Genomic DNA, 18,424 nt, shown 5'->3' on the forward strand with positions numbered 1-18,424 from the left:
CCGAGCCTCTCCTCTAGCAAGGAGAAATGGCGAAGAGGAACTCAGGTGCCATGAAGACAAAGGATGTCTCAATGCCAGCTCATTTCAGCTATAACCCCGTGCCCTAATCAAGATTAAAGCCCATCTAGGCAGGCCAAAGCTCATTAGCTTGGCAATGAAACACATGCAGAGACGTACACATAGAAACCAGGGCTACAGAAAGAAGAAGAGGGAAGCTATAGCCATGGGGTGGGATTCACATAGAATTCTCACTTCTATGTAGTGAGGTGAGAATGCAACTGCCTACTACCAGTATCTGTTGTTAGTGCCTGGCAGCGTGCTGGGCACATAGCAAGGAACTCAGTGTGTTTGCCGAGGAGGCTCAAACAGCACTGCAGGGCTGTTAGCAGGCCCCATGGGATGCACAAGTCCACAGTAGTATGGATGAACTATCGACAAGGGAATTATGCTTGGGAACAAATCTGCCAAACCCTACCCCACTGTCTCAAATATAATGTTATTGTCCTTTACGAAAAGCCAGAAGGACAAATTAAAAGAGGATCTAGCTAATTGTAAAAACAAAAGGACAACAGATCAGTTGGACTCTTGGTGCAGTGGGTGTGTCAGTCTCATCATCTAAAGGTCCTGATTTGAGCTTCAGAGAGTACAGCTTTTGTAAAAAGGCTTATTTTTCTTGTTTTGGAGGAGTGGCAACTGGGGAAAAAAAAGATTGGGGGAAGGAAGAATCAAAGCAGGGAACTGAGAAATGAAAGTGAAGGAGAGCTGGCTATAGGTATAAGACCTAAACGAGACAGATAGACTGGGATTTGACACATAGAAGGACTAAATCCAAATTAGGTACTGTTAAAGAGATTTCACAGAACTGTAAGCAAACTTAGAAAACTGCTAAAATAATTCCCATTACAAAATTACTCCAGGCCAGGCACAGAGGCTCACACCTGTAATCCCAGCACTTTGGAAGGCTGAGGCAGGTCAAATTGCTTGAGTCCAGGGGTTCCAGACCAGCCTGGGCAACATGGAAAAACATCATCTCTCTTTAAAAAAAATTTTTTAATCCAGAGGCCCTCCCCCACTACATAGTCCAGTGGGTGCTTCCAAAAGAGGAAAGTGGGAAGCAGGAAAAGTACAAAAGGGCCTGTTTCCCTCACCAAGCATGCTGCTGAGCCTGTGGATCTTCTCTAGGGCAGCTGGTACTTCCGCCTCCTCATGCACCAGGGCCTCTACCTCACCCACAGCGTAGCCAAAGTCGGCTGTATCCAAGTCCACCCTGAGCTGTGGCTCCTCTTCATCAGCTCCCAAGAGCACCAGCTTCCAAGCACTCCGCTTAGTCACAAAACTAGCTACTTCCTGCAGCCCCAGTGGTCCCAGCACAGCAGCCACACCTCCAGCCCACAGGTCCTCAGCCCCCAGCACCTTACAGAGCTGGGCCACAATTGCAGGTTCCGCCGTGACTTCCTTATACTCAGTGTGGGGTCCTAAGACACCTGCTGCTCCAGGACATTTGAGCTCCCATCCACTATCCTCTCGTTGTCGCAGCCAGTGGTCGGCCCGCATGAGGCTCAGCTCAGAGGTGTCATAGTAGGTGTCTCGGAAGGTGACCCGGTGCTCCAGGGTGCCCCCCAACTCCTGCAGCCGCTCCTCTGTGCCAGGCCCTGGAAGGAACTTTAGCTCCACCTCAATCAAGCCCTGGGCCATGCTACCTGCAATTGGTTGAAACAAACGTTTGCTGAGCTCCCGAGGATGCAAAGCCTGGTGCTCAGCCCCTGGGGGGACAACTCAGCACAGACGCCCTCCCTGGAAGAATTTATGAGGCACACACTGTGTCGCAGTAGTCTCTAGGGCTACTGCCCTTTTCTCTCAGCCTCGGTGACATTAACGCCCCATTGGTGATATTTTAAGTCTCTGACAGTGACAGGTCTCCAGTAAAATTCCTTCCACTGACGATGATGTCCTCAATCCAAAGGTCCCCCTAGAAAGCAGGACGGGTGGCTGATGTCTTTTCAACGCCCCCTTCTCTACACCTTGCCACCCAAGAAGGCCAGTGGCTCACGACCCGGGATGACCTGCCCTTTCCTGCTACAGTACCGGCCAGCGGAACCTCAGGTCTCACCTCAAAGCCCGAGATCTCCTCGCGGGACCCGGAAAGGGGGAAGGGAGCCCACGCCATACACCCGCGAGGAATGCCGGGAGCAGTTCCTGATCGCGGACCTCTGCCGGACTCTCCGCGCGCCCGGCCGGTCCCAGCACCAGCGGCCATATTAGGCCCGTTGTGGCGGTGCCGAGGGCAGGCCAGGGCTCGAGAGATCCGCTATGTTATGGGAGGCCACGACCCCCGCGGTGGGCAGGGGAGCGAGGCCGCCTCCTTAAGCTCTGCTCCTCATTGTCGGCCCCGCAGGGCTACGGGGGGTTGGAACAGGTCTCAGGCCTGAGGCTGACCCAGGCACCCTGGGGCGTGGGTGCATGATGGGAGATGTAGTTCCAAAGGGAGACTTTGCCCTCCCGCCCCGCCCGTCGCTATGGTGACAGGAAAGCTGCAATTGGTGCTTGTGGCACTATACCTAACAGGGCCGCGGGGAGAGTAGGGTGCAAGGAGCTCAAGCCCCATTTCCGTCTCCAACGCCTCCCCGCTGGACCCCCAACGCAGGCAGATGGCCCTGGAATACAAGCCACGCACACTGTCCGGCAGGTATCTACTATAGCAGCCAGCTAAGTGCAGGCCAGTGGCGAAGTTGGGGGGAAGGGTGGCGGTAGCGCATAATTAAGTTTAATTTAGCTACTCTGGAGTAGTAGAGGGGATCTAATACCTCCTGGCATGAACCGTTAGGGTAAGGGTGGGTGAGAAACTTTCTCTCAGAGAATAAAGTGATATTTTGCCCGGGACTAAAGATGTGATGGGATTTCAACAGCCGGAGACCTAGATGGAGACAGGAATAGCCTAAGCAAAGGCCCAGAAACTGGAGAGCACCTGGGCAGTAAGTAAAAGACCAGGCTAGAAATCCAGTTGAGGAAAAGGCCTTGAGTGCTAGACCGAGGAGTTTGTCAGAGTTTTCAGCGATCCCTAAACAGTTTTTGTCGGGTGTAGAATTACTCATGTTCATTTAAAATACAGAAAGGCCGGTGCAGTGGCTCATGCCTGAAATCCCAGCACTTTGGGAGGTCAAGGCGGGCGAATCATCTGAGGCCAGGAGTTCGAGATCAGCCTTGCCAATATGGAGAAATCCCGTCTCTAGTAAAAACGCAAAAACGAGCCTGGCGTGGTGGCGCACTGTGTTCCCAGCTACTCGGGAGGCTGAGGCATGAGAATTGCTTGAACCCGGGAGGCAGAGGTTGCAGTGAGCTGAGATGGCGACACTGCACTCCAGCCTGGGCAACAGAACGAGACTCGATCTGTCCCCAAAAAAACAAAATACAGGAAGACATGGGGTTAGCCCTTTGAATGCTTTGGGAGACAAAATATTAATTCCTTCTTACTCTCTCTGAGGACTTAACCATAGTTCTGGTTATCTGGAGACTCTGTCTATACGTCTGACCTTCCATGTGAGGAAGCTCTCTGAGGAACAGTGGCTCTTAACTCCTGAACTCCTTCCTATGATGGGTGAAAAGTGCCATATTCTCAACACTTGCCCTCTCACCAGTATGTTTCTGGAAACACATGACCCGTGGGAGGTATTATGGGGAGAAGGACACTGGTTTAAAGACATGGCATTGGCCAGGCATGGTGGCTAATGCCTGTAATCCCAGCACTTTGGGAGGTTAAGGCGGGTGGATCACCTGAGGTTAAGAGTTTGAGACCAGCCTGACTAACATGGAGAAATCCCATCTCTACTAAAAATACAAAATTAGCCAGGTGTGGTGGCGCATGCCTGTATTCCCAGCTACTCAGGAGGCTGAGGCAGGAGAACAGCTTGAACCCGGGAGGCGGAGGTTGTGGTGAGGCAAGATTGCACCATTGCACTCCAGCCTGGGCAACAAGAAACTCTGTCTCTAAATAAATAAAATAAAGACATGGCGTTTTGACCAGGTGCATTGGCTCACACCTGTAATCCTAGCACTTTGGAGGCCAAGGCAGGAGGATCACTTGAGGCCAGGAGTTTGAGACCAGCCTTGGCAACATAGCAACACCGTGTTTCTACAAAAAAAACTTATTTATTTATTTATTTAAAAGATGGGGTTTCACTGTGATGGCCAGGCTGGTCTTGAACTCCTGACCTCAGGTGATCCACCCGCCTCGGCCTCCCAAAGTGCTAGGATTACAGGCGTTAGCCACTGTGTCCGACCACAAAAAAAAATTTTTTTTAATTAGCCAGGTGTGATCCCAGCTGCTCAGGAGGTTGAGTCAGGAGGATAGCTTGAGCCCAGTGAGCTATGATCCTGCTACTGCCTGCACTCTAGTCTTAGCAACAGAGCAAAATCCTGTATATAAATAAATAAACACATGGCATCTTGAACTTGGGATAGCTTAGGTGGACCCCTGGCCCCACTCCGTGTTAAGCATCATTGGTTAGGGAGGGAAGCAACCCCAGCTCCTATGGCCTGCTTTTCATCCATTTTTTGCTTTCCAGTTTTGTTAACCTGGGATGGAGACCCAATTTTTCCTGTGTTAGAAGGTCCAATACAGTGGGGTAAAGGCAGCAGTTTATTTGAATGGAAAGACCAGTTTTTGGAGCCAGACCAGGGGTTGACTCTCAGCTTCGCTTTCTAGATGTGTGGCCTTTGGTGAGCTATTTCACCTCCCTAAGCCTCTGCTGCTTTTCCCTTTTTTTTTTTTTTTTTTTTTTTTAGACGGAGTTTCACTCTGTCTCTCAGGCTAGAGTGCAATGGCTTGGTCTCAGCTCACTGCAACCTCTGCCCCCCAGGTTCAAGCGATTCTCCCGTGTCAGCCTCCCAATTAGCTGGGACCACAGGCACACCCCTACACTGGGCTGATTTTTTTAGATGGAGTTTTGCTCTTGTTGCCCAGGCTGGAGTGCAATGGCACGATCTCAGCTCACCACAACCTCTGCCTCCCAGGTTCAAGTGATGCCCCTGGCTCAGCCTCCCAAGTAGCTGGGATTATAGGCATGTGCCACCGCACCCAGTTAATTTTGTATTTTTAGTAGAGACAGGGTTTCTTCATATTAGTCAGACTGGTTTTGAACTCTCAACCACAGGTGATCTGCCTGCCTCGGCCTCCCAAAGTGCTGGGATTACATGTGTGAGCCATAGTGCCCAGCCAGCCTCTGCTTTTTCATTGAGAAAATGTGCCCTGCCTCAGTTATCTGTGAGGATTCAGAAATAAACTGTCACATAGTATAAACTCCAAATGTTCATTTCTTTCTCTCCTTTTTTTTTTTTTTTTTTGCGACAGAGTCTTGCTCTGTCACCGAGGCTAGAGTGCAGTGGTGTGATCTCAGCTCACTGCAACATCTGCCTCCTGGATTCAAGCAATTCTCCTCCCTCAGTCTCCCAAGTAGCTGGGATTACAGGTGCCTGCCACCACACCCTGCTAATTTTTGTATTTTTAGTAGAAATGGGGTTTCACTATATTGGCCAGGCTGCTCTCGAACTCCTGACCTCGTGATCCACCTACTTCAGTCTCCCAAAGTGCTGGGATTACAGATGTGAGCCACCGCACTTGGCCTCTCTTTATTTTTCATGTGAACTTCAGGGTTTTGTTGTTGTTAAGACCAGTAGGCTATAGCAGCTAGTGTGGGCCCTGGAGCCAGACCATGGAGGTTTTTGAGTCCTGGTGCTGTCACTTACTTATTGGCCATTGGACCTTGGGCCAGTTAATTCACTTGTTTGTGCCTTAGTTTCCTCAACTGTAAAATGGGACTAATAAATGTATTTACCTCATGGGATTGAGAGGAGTAAACAATATATGTAAAAGTGCTTGGATCTGTCCCTGTGCATTCAAGAAATATTAGAAATTATTGTTATTAGAATACAGGAGCGGCCGGGCATGGTGGCTCACGCCTGTAATCCCAGCATTTTGGGCGGCTGAGGTGGGTGAATCACCTGAGATCAGGAGTTTGAGACCAGCCTGGCTAAGATGGTGAAACACCATCGCTACTAAAAATATAAAATTAGCAGGGCGTGATGGTGGGCACCTGTAATCCCAGCTACTTGGGAGGCTGAGGCAGGAGAATCACTTGAACCTGGGAGGCTGTAATCCCAGCTACTTGGGAGGCTGAGTCAGGAGAATCACTTGAACCTGGGAGACTGTAATCCCAGCTATTTGGGAGGCTGAGTCAGGAGAATCACTTGAACCTGGGAGGCTGTAATCCCAGCTATTTGGGAGGCTGAGTCAGGAGAATCACTTGAACCTGGGAGGCTGTAATCCCAGCTACTTGGTAGGCTGAGTCAGGAGAATCACTTGAACCTGGGAGGCTGTAATCCCAGCTACTTGGTAGGCTGAGTCAGGAGAATCACTTGAACCTGGGAGGCTGTAATCCCAGCTACTTGGGAGGCTGAGTCAAGAGAATCACTTGAACCTGGGAGGCAGAGGTTGCATGAACAGGGATCGAGCCACTACACTCCAGCCTGGGCGGGAGTGACTCAGTCTCAAAATAAATTAATAAATAAGGCCGGGCGCAGTGGCTCAAGCCTGTAATCCCAGCACTTTGGGAGGCCGAAGCGGGTGGATCACGGGGTCAAGAGATCGAGACCATCCTGGTCAACATGGTGAAACCTCGTCTCTACTAAAAATACAAAAAATTAGCTGGGCATGGTGACACGTGCCTGTAATCCCAGCTACTCAGGAGGCTGAGGCAAGAGAATTGCCTGAACCCAGGAGGCAGAGGTTGCGGTGAGCCAAGATCGCACCATTGCACTCCAGCCTGGGTAACAAGAACCAAACTCCGTCTCAAAAAATAAAAAAAATAATAAAATAATAAAAATAAATAATAAAGACAAGAGCACTTAATGAGCTGATAAACTGAAGATGAGGAGAAGGAGCCAGAACCTCCCCTCCCCCTATCCAGTTCAGGGGACTGTGTAACCGCGTGGAGGAGGCAGAAGCTATCAGAGACTAAGGAGTAATTGCTGTGGTAGAGAAGGTTCTAGTACCCAATAGGGAGGGAGGGGGAATAATAAGGCAAGAAGAAGGGAGTGTAAAAAAGGAAGCCTTGGGCGGCTCAGAGCTTGTTCTAAAGCTGATTTAAAACAAAACAAAACACATGTATGGTTTCTGCAGGCCACCGGATGAAAATGAGAGGGGACGGGAAAGACTTTAAAGATGTCTGCTCTCTTTGCAGGCACCGGCTTGAAACTGGAGCCAGAGTAGAGGCGGCCTGGTGGGCTGGCCGGCCTGCCCCGGCCCTGGGTCCCGCGAGGCGGGCGGGCGCAAACAGACTACAACTCCCGGCATCCGCCGCGGCGGGCGGGCCGCTGCACCTGCTCAGTGGGGCCGCCCCGGGCGCCTGGGTATTGATTATTCCATTGTGTGGGACGCCACGACTCCAGCCAGTGAATGAGGCGGAGGAGTGAGGGCGAGGAGGAGGAGGAGGAGGGCGAGGAGGAGGAGGAGGAGGAGGCAGGGAGCGAGCGAGTGCCCAGGGTGAATCAATGGAAACCCCCTCACGAAGCTGGGGAAACACTTCAGCCGCAGCCAAATAGCATTGATTATTTTCCTTCACTTCCCTCACCTCCGTGAATTTATTTATTTATTTTTTCCATCTCCGTCCCCGACGCCCCGGAGCGAGCGCTGGAGGGAGGGAGGAGGAGGGGAAAAAAAGAGGAATCAACACATCGGAGAAGTCCCTTCCAAGAGCCGCCCCCTCCCCTCCCCGCCTCGCGCTGCTTGGCGGCCGCGGTTCGACTCCCGTCCCTGCTTCCAGCTGAGGTGTAAGTGCATCGATTTCCGATGCTGCTGGGTTGGTTTTTTTCTCCTCTCCCTCTCTCTCTTCTTCCCTTCCTTGCTCTTTGGAAGCTCAAGACGGGAGAGGAGGCGCTTGGAGACTGCTGCTGGAGGGGACGGAGAGGGACGGGAAGGGGCTGGGGGAGGGGACAAGGACGGACGGACCGACAGACCGAGAGCCCTGGGAGAAAGCAGACAGGGGTGTGGGAGGAAGAAGGCGTGCGCGGGGATGGGGGAAGCGAGAGATGCGGGGGTGGAGGGAGAAACGGGAAAGGGAAAGGCAGAGGCCCGCCGGACAGACAGAGGGTATCGAAAGCCTAGACGGACCGCGCCGAGCTGTGCAGGGAGCGGGGGTCCCGGAGGGAAGGGGAGGCCTGGTGAGTGTGAGGGCTCGCAGCTGTCAGCCTGGAGGGGCCTGGGTCTCGGCGGCCCCCCGCCGGCTGCGTGAAGGGAGAACCGCGGCCGGCGGGCTGGTGGATGGGCTAGCGCGCTGGGGCGTGGAGTGGGAGGGGTCGTGGATACCCTCAGTCTTCTTTGGTTTTTGGCTGAAGTTGGGCTTTTCTTTCCTTTTTTTTTTTGAAAGGGTTGAGTAGGTGGGGGGAGGCCACAACCCCATTCAAGGTGAAGCGTGTCTGTCCTGCTCGCCCACCTCCACCACCCCCATCTGCTCTTGGCTGCCCCTCTGAGTAGCCCTATCATTATCAAGCACAGGACCAAGCTTCTCGCTGCGCCTGTAGCCCCGCTGATCTCTGTCCATGTGTCCCTGACTTTTGATTTTGCTGTTATTCATCTCATCTCTTCCACCCCATCCATCTCTGGGTCTGTATGTCACTGTCTCCGCTTGTGACCCTTCCCATCCGAATGATCCTCTCCGTGTCCCTGTCACTATGTGTCACGCCTTGGCTGCCTGTTCTGTCGGTCTAGGACTCCATGCCCGCTCCTTCAGAATCTGTTTGAATATCTCTGGCCTTTTCAGGTTACTTTGGAATTGCTTATCTGTCATGTTTGTGGTGGTCACAGTCAGGGCCTGGAGGAGTGGGATGATGGAGCAAATGTATCTCCCCCAAAGCCTCTAGTGCCTTCAGCATGGTCAGGACAGCTTCCTCTTCCACCTTCACGAGGGAAGCTTTGGAACTTCCTAGCATTGTTGACTATCCCCTTTGCCATGTGCCTGACTCCCTCATCAGAACCTCACCTTCTGGTCTCGTGTGTCATATGCCTTTCCAGGAACTTCCCACCACAAACCTTCTCCCTGCTGACTTAATTTTACTCCCTTCCCCCACTTTATCATTGTATATTTTTTATTTCCCCATTTTGCTTCATCCCTTTTTTCCATCTGTCTCCCATCATCTCTTAAGAGTTTCCACCTTTGTTCCCATAATCTGCCCTCTTCCTACCTTTTCTACTTGATCACTCTAAGTTTGTTTTATCCCTTTCCCTCTTACCCAGCATTTTAACCCCAGCAGCAGAAGGTACCAGCAAGCAAGGGGCTGGGAGAGGTGCAGGGTACAGTTTGTGAAGGCACATTAACAGGCCAAGAAATAAATTTAATGGGCTTCCAGGGGCATATAACCCCTTCATCAATCAGTGCCATTATGTCAGTTAACTGTCAACTTTGATTTTGTAAGGGGACATTCCCTAGGACTCTAAGCTCCTCCCTACCTAGCTGCCCCTCATCCTTCAGTTCATTCTAGATATCAGTTGCTTTTTCTTCACTTTTTAGTTCATCTTCTTCCTAGGCCCCTGCTATTATCATAGCACCATTTTTTTATGAGGCAGTGTTTATTAGTGTCATAAAAGCTATGGTATGTGAGGAGCCAGGTTCATTTCAGTCTGAAGAACAGTAAAGGTGGATAAAGGATCTAGAGAGTTTTAGTCCATCGTTGTTTTCCCAAATCTCAGGGTCTTGGAAAGGTAAAAGGAGGAGGGAGAAATGGGCAGAAGATAGATGATTTCAGAGGTGAACTGAATTACAGAAAGGAAGGGGTGGTCAGTGCAATAAACACATGGGGTAAAGAAATGTATGATGTGAGGGAGGAAAATCTGTGCAGACTCGGGGGCAGGGGAGGAACCAAGGGGTGATCAGTAAGAAATTGGAAGAATGAAACAAAATGTGTTGGTAGCAATACAGAAGGTAAAAGGAAGAGAAATAATAGAATATTCTTAAAGAGGAGGTCAACAGAAAAAGCACTATGAAATTAATACAATGGTAAAGTGGGGGAAGGGAGGAACTGCCGAACAAGATGAGGTGGAAAAAGAGTATGGTACAAAGGAGGTAAATGGATGGCAAATGAAGGAGTGCTGAGGCAGATCAGAGCTGCGCAGAGCTTGGTAGGGGGAAAAGAGGAGAGGATGAGGTATCAAAGGAAACAAATGCCTCTGGTGTGAGGAGGACACAGTGTGACTGATGCAAAGAGAGTGAGAGCACTGCAGGGGGTGGGGCGGTTGGGGGGGGTGGAAAAAAAGCATAGCAGAAATAGCAGAAATACCACTGGGCGAAGCCCCAGAAGAGAGAAATGCCCAAGAGAGGGAGAGAAAGCAGAAATATCTGGAAGAGAAGGAGAGAAAACCTCACGAGCATTCATTTCATTGGCCTAATCACTCACTACCCTACCAAAGCCTTTGTATTTCATTCCCAAGCCAGAACACAAGCAAAGAGATGAAAAAGTAGAATTCCCATATACTTCAGCTGAGAGGAACTTGAATCTTTCCAGCCCCTGAAAACCAAAGACCTCAAGCCTCTGATATCATAAATTGCTAGTATTGCCTTAGCAACCTGACAGGGTTCCTCCCTCCATGATGTCAGAGGCAGCTGGTGTTACCTTGAGACCCATACAGGAACAACTTGCTGCTTTGCTGGGGTGCTGTATCACTTATGGGGCCAGGGCCTGGGTCAAATTTGTAGGATTTCTGACTCTGGTAGCTTGACGTTGCCTCCCTGGAGCTGTTCTCAGCTCAGAACAACAGTTGTCACAAATAACTTGTTTGTGAGTGCCTGAGGTTTGCCAGAGCCTGACAGGAGCAAGAGGAAGGAACCTAAGACAGGGCATTGAGGTTGGGATGGTTGGATCAAAAGGCAGGCAGAGATGGCAGAGGAGGACTAGAAATGGCAGCTACAGATTGTGAAAGAAGGGCTTTGTGAGCAGGGAGGAGAGTTGTTGAAAATGTAATGGCTTTGGGTTTAGGAATGAAGACTAAAGCTGGAATGCAGAGAGAAGGGGTCAGGGCTGTGTGAGAGTGTAAACTCATTTAGGGATTGAGAAAAGGGAAGGCTTGTGAAATGCCAGAGGGCACAGTAGAATCTGGCTACACAAGAAGGGGGAAAATGGGACAGAGTCCCCTAGTCTGAGAGACTAAGCTGTCTGGTGAGACACTCAGGGTTGGTCACATGGGCATCTGAGAAGTGGCTACATCTGTCTAGTTTCTGATTGTTTTCCACACCTAGCACAGTGTCACACAGAAAAGGCTCAATAAATATCTAATGATCAGATGTTGAATTAGTAGGGAGAGGCTCGGGGAAAGAGTTACCACCTAACTTTCACCCAATACCCCCACTGAAGTCTACATTAACAAGCAAATTGGGAAAGCAGAAACTGGAGGGAATGGCTAGAGGGTAGTTAACCAGTGACAGTGAGATCTGAGGCAGAGGAGAGACTAGGTTAGGGTCACACTTGGAGGCAGCCAGGGGAACTCTCAGGGCTGATGTGCAGTCTTTGTAGAGATAATTGGAGAAAAATATGAATGAACAGCCCTAGGAGCCCAAGAGGAAGATGTGGAGGAGGGAAGAGAAAGGAGGCAGTTTCCAGAAAAGGTTGAGAGTTGCTTCCAAAGAGAGTTGGCACATTTGAATTAAAAGTAGCATCCCCACCCCATTCCCAATCATGAAACTACAATTGAGTTGGTCATACCCATATATATATATATACATACATACACACACACACAATAGCCACAAATAAAGGGTTCATAAATCAATACCAGACCCATTCTAAACACCTATCCCCATCCAGGTAATTATTAATACAAGGAAGTCAGCATTGGTCATGTGGGCCAAAAGGCCAGAGGAGGCAGAAGTTACTGCTGCCCAGATCTTGAAGTAAAGAACCCTCTGAGGGATGGCCTTGACGCCTGACGGTCCATTGTTGAAAGACTCCTGACATATCTAGAAGAGGGGGAGGCAAGAGATGTATAGCTCACCACAACTCTCAGAGCGAAATCTGCAGAAAGAGGTTTAAATACACAGAAGCTATAAAGGAGAAAGATGCACCCAGTCAAAAATCATGAGGTTGACAAAGGGCCAAAAAGACCCTGAATGGGTTGAGAAATGTAGGAAAGAAGATGGGAGAGAGCTGGGAGCACTGGAGGACAATCTGGCTATAAGAAGAAAGGCCAGGGCAGCTGGAGAAGGGGCTGGCAGGCAGGGGGCCTGAAGGAAGGACAGTGGTGGCTATTACACTGTCAGCCGCCGCCACGGAGTTGGGCAGCTCATATTTTGCAGCAGGCGACAGGCTGTCGACACGGCGGTCCTTTACCTCACCGTTAGAAACTCATTTCATTGATTTTTCCATCTTTCTTCTTGAGCTCCTCACACTAAGCTCGGTCATCCCACCACTCACGTTCCCAGAGCCCCTTGCCTCTCTGGGGAAAGTCCCAGGGAACTTCCTGCCCATTCTTCCTCCCCAGGCTGGCAAGGCAGGGGTGAAAGATTTAAAAGTAACTTCCAGCCCTCTAGGGTAATCCCATGGGCTCTTAGTGGCTTCCTCAGGTAGGAACTAGTCCAGAGACCAGGGCCCCCACATTCAGTTGTTAAGGGGTGACAGGGCTGATGTCCACTCACAGTCCTGTCACCAAGCTGTACCACTGGCATGGTGGCTGCATACACCTGGAGGAAGATCTCTTTTTCCAATTCCTCCTGAGACAGCTCAGCACCCCTCAGCAATTTTTACCCTCAAAAGTCTAATGAGAGAATAGGAGCCCTCTTTCTGTATTTGGCAGGAACATGAGATTACATCAAAGCTAAAGTTCAGGCCTTGGAATTCCCAGCAGGGCCAACCACTGGAATGTCGCATGCCTAGGGTCCTGTGCAATCAGAAAGACGTGAATGTCCTGGGGTGTGCAAGACCTCTCTGCAGAGAAGGTTTATGCATGGAAGGTCTGGTCTTGTGAAGCATGTTGATATGGTGCAAGTGGGTGTGGGCAGGAATTTAACTTCATGTATGCACATTTCCCTAGTGCCTCCTCCAGTCATTGCTAACTACCCTGGACCTCTCCCTTTGGGACTGGGCTTGGGCTAGAGGTCAAGAGTCAATTACCAGTCGTTTGGCTTCTCATTGAAGGAGGGCAGAGGGTGGGCCAGGAGTGTTAGATTGTGTTTCCCCAAGGACTTAATGGGGCAAACGCCATTTCCATCCTCAGACTTCATTCCTTGTTTTTTTTTTTTTTTTTTTTTTTTTTTTGAGATGGAGTTTTGCTCGTTACCCAGGCTGGAGTGCAATGGCACGATCTTGGCTCACCGCAACCTCCGCCTCCTGGGTTCAGGCAATTCACCTGCCTCAGCCTCCTGAGTAGCTGGGATTACAAGCATGCGCCACCGTGCCCAGCTAATATTTTGTATTTTTAGTAGAGACGGGGGTTTCACCATGTTGACCAGAATGGTCTCGATCTCTTGACCTCGTGATCCCCCTGCCTCGGCCTCCCAAAGTGTTGGGATTACAGGCGTGAGCCACCGCGCCCGGCCCCCATTCCTTGTTTTGTGATCCCCTTTCCTTCACCTCGTCTCAAGCCTGTCTTCTTTTTTCCTGGGCCATGAGCATGGGTCTAGATTTTGCTGCTCCCCTTTACTTGCAGGTCTCTTGCCTCCATCACAGTTGTCTGCCTTTCTCCCCACCATCTCTGTGTTCTGTATTACTGGTCTGCTTAGGCCACAGATGCCTTTCTTCTGATTTCCAGCTTCTTCAGGCTATGTGGTTTCCACAAACCTACAGAGAAATACTGCTGCTTTAGGGAAAGAAGTGCGCTTGAGGTTAGGAAGAGAGAAGGCCAGGGAAAGATAAGAAAGAGGTTCAGGAAAGATTTAGGCAGGGAGAAGTTGGGGGAGAGTATGACAGAGATAGGAGTCAAAGGTGAAAAACCCATGACTTGGAGATGGCCAGGACTAAGAAATTGGAGAGAAAACAGGGAGACTGACCCCCCACAGGAAAATGAAGACAGCTAAAGAAGGAGGACGAGTGGTTGTGTGAGAAGTAAATAAAGCTGAAAAGCCAGGCCGTGGTCTCAGCCTACGTGTCAGTCCTGAGTTCAAGCCGTGCTGGCTTTGACCCTTATGGGAGGAACTGAAGTGGCAAATTAATGACGATAATGAAGTCACTGCTCCTTGTTTGTCTTTGCTGGTTTCCCCTTGAGATTTGTCCTTTGGCCAGACAGGGCAATGTGGGGGAGGGGAGAGACAGGAGCCGTGAAGGGCGGGGGAGGTGGAGGGAAAAGAGGATGGAGAAATGGCAATGTAGAGGACAAATCGACTAGGGGAGAAAAAAGGGAGCGTTCTAAGTGAAGAGAAGAGGAACCCAGGAATTGAAGAGAGGAGCGGGAAGGGAGACAGGAAAAGAGAATGAAAGAGGAGAGGGGTGCGTAAAAACGGCCAGGGAAAAGAACAATGGGGGACAGGAAAGGGAAACCTGGAAGGAAGAGCAGAAAAAAAGGAGGGAGACAGAGAAATGGAATGGAGAAATAGCGAGCCAGAGGGAAAGAACGTGGCCAGGGCTGCGAAAGCTGCAGCTGGCAGGGCCAGTGGGCGGGGCCTCATCTCCATCTCTAATGGCTGTGAAATGAGGTTAGCTCCATTAGAGGCAGCCAGAGTGTAACGAGATCACACTCATTAGGGCTGGGCCATCCCAGTAATTACCACCACCCTAAACACGCCCGCGCCAGCCAGCCGGGCCAACCACAGACAGGCTCAAGGCAACACACTGAACAGGACACCCTGCTACTGAACGGGAAGCACAGGGCCTACACAAGTGTACACGGAGGGCCTGGGAAAATCCAGCTAGGGAGAACGAGCACCTTCACCAACCCCAAAGAAGTACTGGGACAAGGCTACAGCCAGGTTACCAGCTTCCCCACATACAATCAAAAAACAACAAACATACACATACCCCCAACACAAGAAATAAGGCACATGGATGAATAATTATCATTTCCATTTATTGATTACATCCAGAGTGCCAATCTCAGTGATGATCCTCTCAGTGGACACGACTCCATGAGGTACTATTCCCCCTTCCCTTTTTTTCTTTTTTTTTTTTTTTGAGACAGAGTTTCACTCTTGTTACCCAGGCTGGAGTGCAGTGCCACGATCTCGGCTCACCGCAACCTCCGCCTCCTGGTTTCAGGCAATTCTCCTGCCTCAGCCTCCTGAGTAGCTGGGATTACAAGCATGCACCACCATGCCCAGCTAATTTTTTGTATTTTTAGTAGAGACGGTGTTTCACCATGTTGACCAGGATGGTCTCGATCTCTTGACCTCATGATCCACCCGCCTTAGCCTCCCAAAGTGCTGGGATTACAGGCTTGAGCCACCACGCCCGGCCCCCTTTTTTTTTTATTTTAAGACAGGGTCTCACTCTGTCTCCCAGGCTGGAGTGCAGTGGCAAGATCTCAGCTCACTGCAACCTCTGCCTCCCAGGTTCAAGAGATTCTTCTGCCTCAGCCTCCTGAGTAGCTGGGATTACAGGCGTGCGCCACAATGCCCAGCTTATTTTACTGTAATTTTAGTAGAGACAGGGTTTCACCATGTTGGCCAGGCTGATCTCAAACTCCTGACCTCAAATGATCTGCCTGCCTTGGCCTTCCAAAGTGCTGGGATTATAGGCGCGTGCCCGGTCTCCCCCATTCTCTATAGGAAGGGACTGAATTGAGACTTTAAACAACTTACCTGAGGTTATTTACATATTAAGGTACAGAAATAGAATCTGATACCAGGTCTTTCTGATTCTAAAGGCTATTGAGTTTTTCTTGTTTTTTTGAGACAGGGTCTCGCTCTGTTGTCCCGGCTGGAGTGCAGTAGTGTGATCTCAGCTCACTGCAACCTCTGCCTCCCAGGTTTTTAAGTGATATTCCTGCCTCAGCTTTTTGAGTAGCTGTGACTACCGGCAAACACCACCACACCTGGCTAATTTTTCTATTTTTAGTAGAGATGGGGGTTTCACCATATTGGCCAGGCTGGTCTCAAACTCCTGGGCCTACATTATCCACCTGCCTCGACTCCCAAAGTGCTGGGATTACAGGCATGAGCCACCATGCCTACTCAACCCCTAAAGGTTGTTTTTATTTTATTTATTTACTCTGTGGCTCAGGCTGGAGTGCAGTGGTGCGATCTCGGCTCATTGCAACCTCAGCCTTCTGGGTTCAAGCAATTCTCCTCCTTCAGCCTTCTGAGGAGCTGGGCTTATAGGCATGTGCTATATATAGGCATAATAATATGGCTGGCTAATTTTTGTATTTTTAGTAGAGACAGGGTTTCACCATGTTGGCCAGGCTGGTCTCAAACTCCTGACCTCAAGTGATCCACCACTTTAGCCTCCCAAAGTGCTGGGATTACAGGCATAAGCTACTGCACCTGGCCCTAATGGTTGTTTTTAAATAACACCAGACTGCTTGTTTGATGAAGTTCATATGCTAGTATGCATACACATGTGTACACCTTAAACTTTAGGAGATATTGTCACAAATGGGTATGTATATCATTCAAATAACACTACCTGCCATTATCGATCCCTCCCCTCCCATCCCTTCCCCTCCTTCCCTTCCTTCACACAGGGCATGGCCAGTGCCTGTGCATAGACTGCAGTGTGAATGACACGCCCTAGAGTCGCACAAAGCAGTGGTCCTGTTCTGGCCCATCTTATACTAAGAACAAACCAAATGGAAGACAGCCATCTAGCACCTTCAAGCTCAAAGAGGAGCATGATAGCACATATGCTCAAGGTGACACACAGAGTAACAATCAGACTTAGAAGGCCTCATTCAAAATGCATACCGGCCAGAGTTCAGAAGCTTACAAATTAACCCAAGAGCAGAGGCACTGACTTCAGGGTACCTGAGTTCCAATCTCAACTCTAGTTCTTTTTAAGCGGGAGATCTTAAAAATTACTTAACCCATCTAAGTCCATCTCCATGTTTGTAAACTAGGAATGAATACATAGCTGCATCTATTGCATCAGATTGTAGTGGAGGATTAGGTGATGTGATACTTGCCAAGGGCCTAGCATAGTGCCTGGCCATGGCAAACATTTAAAGATGTTAGCTATTAACTATTATTACAATTAGTTGTTTGTAATAGCATTTAAGTGTAGTCATTACGTCACACAGGTTCCCAAAATAAAATAACCAGAAAGACTTATTTACATACACGGTCACTTAGGATGGTTTCTTTCCAAGTTCTGGAAGACCAGATTCTTCAGCAGTCTCCCATGCCAGGAGCAGAAAGGATCCTGATTCTGAGTTTAAGGGCACAACTCCCTGTCTCTTCTTCACCGAGTGCTCATATAGAAGAAGGGATCCAAGCTGGCTTGTGGTTGTCTAAGCCTGTGGTGTGTAGAACATGAGAACCACATCCAGCAGGATGTGAGTCTCTCCAGTGTACTATAAAATCACACAGATATGTGTAGCACAGCGGCTCCACACTGCTGTCCTAACACATCTAACACTTTCCAAGTCCTCAAGGGAGACACTGCCCCCACCAGTAGCAGACACTCTGCAGCACACCTCAGCAAATCCGTGCAAGTGTGAACGTGTGTGGTTTCAGTCTGCCGCTTCCCTTGTCCTGTCTGCTCCCTACAACCCCTATTTTCTCCCTGAGCCTGCCCTTTTCTCCTCACACCTCACCCAATTTCCTCATGCCCACCTTAAGCATCTTACAAAAATATAAGACACAGCCTCCTTGCTACCTCCCTCTCACTGGGGACAGGCCACTATCCCAATCTGGTGCCAGAGCTGGGAGGCCTGGAAAAGATTTAATATATGCAAATCAAGACCTAGCTTCATCTTCCTCACTTCCTGACCTCTCCCTCTCTCTTTCCTTTCTTCCTCCCTCCTCTTCTCTGCCTTAGCAATCTTTCTTTGCCCTCTACAACATTCCTTTTCCTGCTTGTCTCATTCTCTGCCATACTGGTTCTTTCTCTCTCTTTTGGACAAAACTTATCTTGCACAAAGTGAGCACTCCTTAAATATTTATAGAAGAGGAAAGGTCTAGCAGAGATAGGTAGAATTAAAAGGGAAGAATCGAAGTACTGTTTGTTTTTCTTTTTAAATATAGAAGTTAAGATGTAGAGATAGAGAAAATGATAGTTTTAAATGCAGGGATGACTTGGAAAGGATCTTTGGAAAAAAGAAGACATTCAGGGAAAGGCCAGAATAGTTTTGATCCAAGTATTAGCTGCTTCTGTGCAAGTGTGAGCCTGGGCAAAACTTCTACTCTTTGCTCTGGAATAATGGGTATCTCTAGGCCAACAATCAAGAGGGCTAAGTAAGAAGTGAACTCCATGGCTGAGCAGATTAGATTTAAATCCTGTCCACCTAAGATTTTGCCTT

At 49.5% G+C, this 18,424-nt stretch overlaps 2 protein-coding genes across 9 annotated transcripts in view; one reads left to right on the forward strand and one right to left on the reverse strand.

Moving 5' to 3' along the window:
• Nucleotides 1–18,424, reverse strand: part of THTPA (thiamine triphosphatase) — a 48,923-nt gene that overhangs the window by 1,071 nt on the left and 29,428 nt on the right. For 4 of the 5 annotated variants that reach the window (XM_064374745.1, XM_064374746.1, XM_012467317.3 and 1 more), the window contains one exon: nucleotides 1,149–1,700. In XM_064374745.1, coding sequence (XP_064230815.1) covers nucleotides 1,149–1,695 — 547 coding nt within the window. In that variant the 5' untranslated portion in view covers nucleotides 1,696–1,700. Of the gene's footprint in view, nucleotides 1–1,148; nucleotides 1,701–2,110; nucleotides 2,415–18,424 lie in introns of those variants that run through there. The other variant, XM_012467299.3, reaches the window with a different exon arrangement.
• Nucleotides 7,414–18,424, forward strand: part of ZFHX2 (zinc finger homeobox 2) — a 33,341-nt gene continuing 22,330 nt past the window's right edge. The window contains exon 1 of one of the 4 annotated variants that reach the window (XM_012467195.2): nucleotides 7,414–7,824. The gene's annotated coding sequence lies outside the window, so the exon portion shown is untranslated. Of the gene's footprint in view, nucleotides 7,825–8,119; nucleotides 8,215–18,424 lie in introns of those variants that run through there. The other 3 variants (XM_012467204.2, XM_064374741.1, XM_012467201.2) reach the window with 3 other exon arrangements.

The sequence above is a fragment of the Aotus nancymaae genome, unplaced genomic scaffold, assembly GCF_030222135.1.
Source record: "Aotus nancymaae isolate 86718 unplaced genomic scaffold, 86718_ANA_hifiasm-v0.15.2.pri h1tg000011l, whole genome shotgun sequence".
Taxonomy (NCBI): domain Eukaryota; kingdom Metazoa; phylum Chordata; class Mammalia; order Primates; family Aotidae; genus Aotus; species Aotus nancymaae.